The 1574-nt window shown below is 49.6% G+C and overlaps 2 protein-coding genes across 2 annotated transcripts; both read left to right on the forward strand.

Annotated features, from left to right (window-relative positions):
* Window positions 1–32: 32 nt before the first annotated feature.
* On the forward strand, window positions 33–593 carry Pmar_PMAR001823 (pyruvate kinase I, putative; the record flags this gene model as incomplete). Its single annotated transcript, XM_002767794.1, has 1 exon — window positions 33–593. A coding segment is annotated over one exon (561 nt), but the record flags the coding sequence as incomplete, so codon positions are not given.
* Window positions 594–704: 111 nt separating this feature from the next.
* Pmar_PMAR001824 (FK506-binding protein 2B precursor, putative) lies at window positions 705–1355 on the forward strand. The gene is made up of 4 exons (XM_002767795.1): window positions 705–834; window positions 886–1038; window positions 1081–1165; window positions 1216–1355. Exons 1-4 carry the CDS (start codon window positions 726–728, stop codon window positions 1322–1324), a joined length of 456 nt encoding a protein of 151 aa, XP_002767841.1. The 5' UTR covers window positions 705–725; the 3' UTR covers window positions 1325–1355.
* Window positions 1356–1574: the final 219 nt, after the last annotated feature.

Here is a 1574-nt window from a genome sequence, read left to right on the forward strand (position 1 = left end):
TGATCGAGAATCCCAGGCCTACTCGTGCTGAGGTCAGTGATGTTGCCAACGCTGTTCTCGATGGTACCGATGGTGTCATGCTCTCTGGGGAGACTGCTGGTGGGAAGTTCCCCGTTGAATCTCTTACCATTCAGCGTCGTATCTGTGAAGAGGCTGAGAAGGCTATTGACTACGACGCCTTATTCTTGAGGATTCGTACTCGGGTACTGAATCACAGCCCCTCTGGGCTCTGCACGCCTGAAGCTGTTTGCTCGGCTGCTGTTGACCTCGCGGCTGAGACAAACTGTGGTTTAATTATAGCTATAACAGAAACGGGTGCCACCGCTCGTCTATTGACGAAGTATCGTCCGGCCCAACCCGTGCTCGCCTTGTCCACATCCTTATCGACGATGAGGTCTTTGAGTATAGTCCGGGGTGTCAGAGCTCTACAGGTGCCCTCTTTCCAGGGTTCAGACAGAATCATTCATAATGCTCTTGAGCATGCTAAACAGATGGGCTTTGCTAGAGTCGGTGAGAAGGTTGTAGCTGTTCATGGTATGAGAGAGGAGACACCCGGAGCTGTCAATGTTATGAAAGTTCTTCTTGTTGAGTGATTGTTTTCATCATTATTTTACAGTAGACGCGACTGGTGTCGCCTCGTTATCGTGTTTCTAGCGAATCTGTTCTCGTGTTAATGGTCGTCTCCTATAAACGTGAGCTTCCCTCTGTAGCCTTTGTTAAGAACAATGCGTTCTATTTTCGCTCTAGCGGCGTGCGCTCTATCCATTTTCCTCGTCGGTGCTGAGGATGTAGCTCCCGAGCCGGCCGTTAACCTACCGGAAAATGCTGATTTGGGTAGGTATCTTTATGCGGAATGGTTGAGTGTTGCCTGATGGGTGATTTCAGTTGTTGATAAGTTGATTGAGAAACAGTGTGCTCGACCCACTAAGAAGGGTGATTCGATCTCGGTCCACTACACTGGTTGGACCCTGCAGGATGGCAAGAAGTTCGACTCTAGTAGAGACAGGAATCGCCCTTTCGAGATACCCCTTGGAGCCGGTAAGATTCCTTACTGTCTGTAGGCGTACATCGTCGTATCAGGCCGTGTCATTAAAGGGTGGGATGAGGGCCTAGTCGGAATGTGCCCTGGAGAGCTCTGGCGTATTACTATTCCCAGTGGCAAGGGGTAAGCACGATGTACCAATGCACGAGTTCATCACCATGGTCACGTTGTAGGTACGGTAAGCATGGTGCTGGTGGTATCATCCCTGGTGGCGCTACTTTGGTATTCAACGTCGAGTTATTGGGAATAAAGGGCGTGGATCCATCAGAAGAGGAACTTTAGACACTATTAAGAGTGCTAGTTATTTCGTTTCATTCCTATTCCTGTTGATTTGTAGAGTCTGAAATGTGGCGGGTTGGTTTCATCAATCTCCTAATTGCTGATACACCTGCCCTGTGCAGAGCTATAGTACGGTGATCAGAGTGAACGTGGGGGGGGGGGGTGTCTGACAGTAACACCGCTGCCGAGAGAGGTCTCTGTTTATCAACCCAACAGTGTCGTCGAGATGACTCTATGGGTTTTCACTCACTCT

The sequence above is a fragment of the Perkinsus marinus genome (genome assembly GCF_000006405.1).
Source record: "Perkinsus marinus ATCC 50983 genomic scaffold scf_1104296969868, whole genome shotgun sequence".
Classification (NCBI taxonomy): Eukaryota; Perkinsozoa; order Perkinsida; family Perkinsidae; genus Perkinsus; species Perkinsus marinus.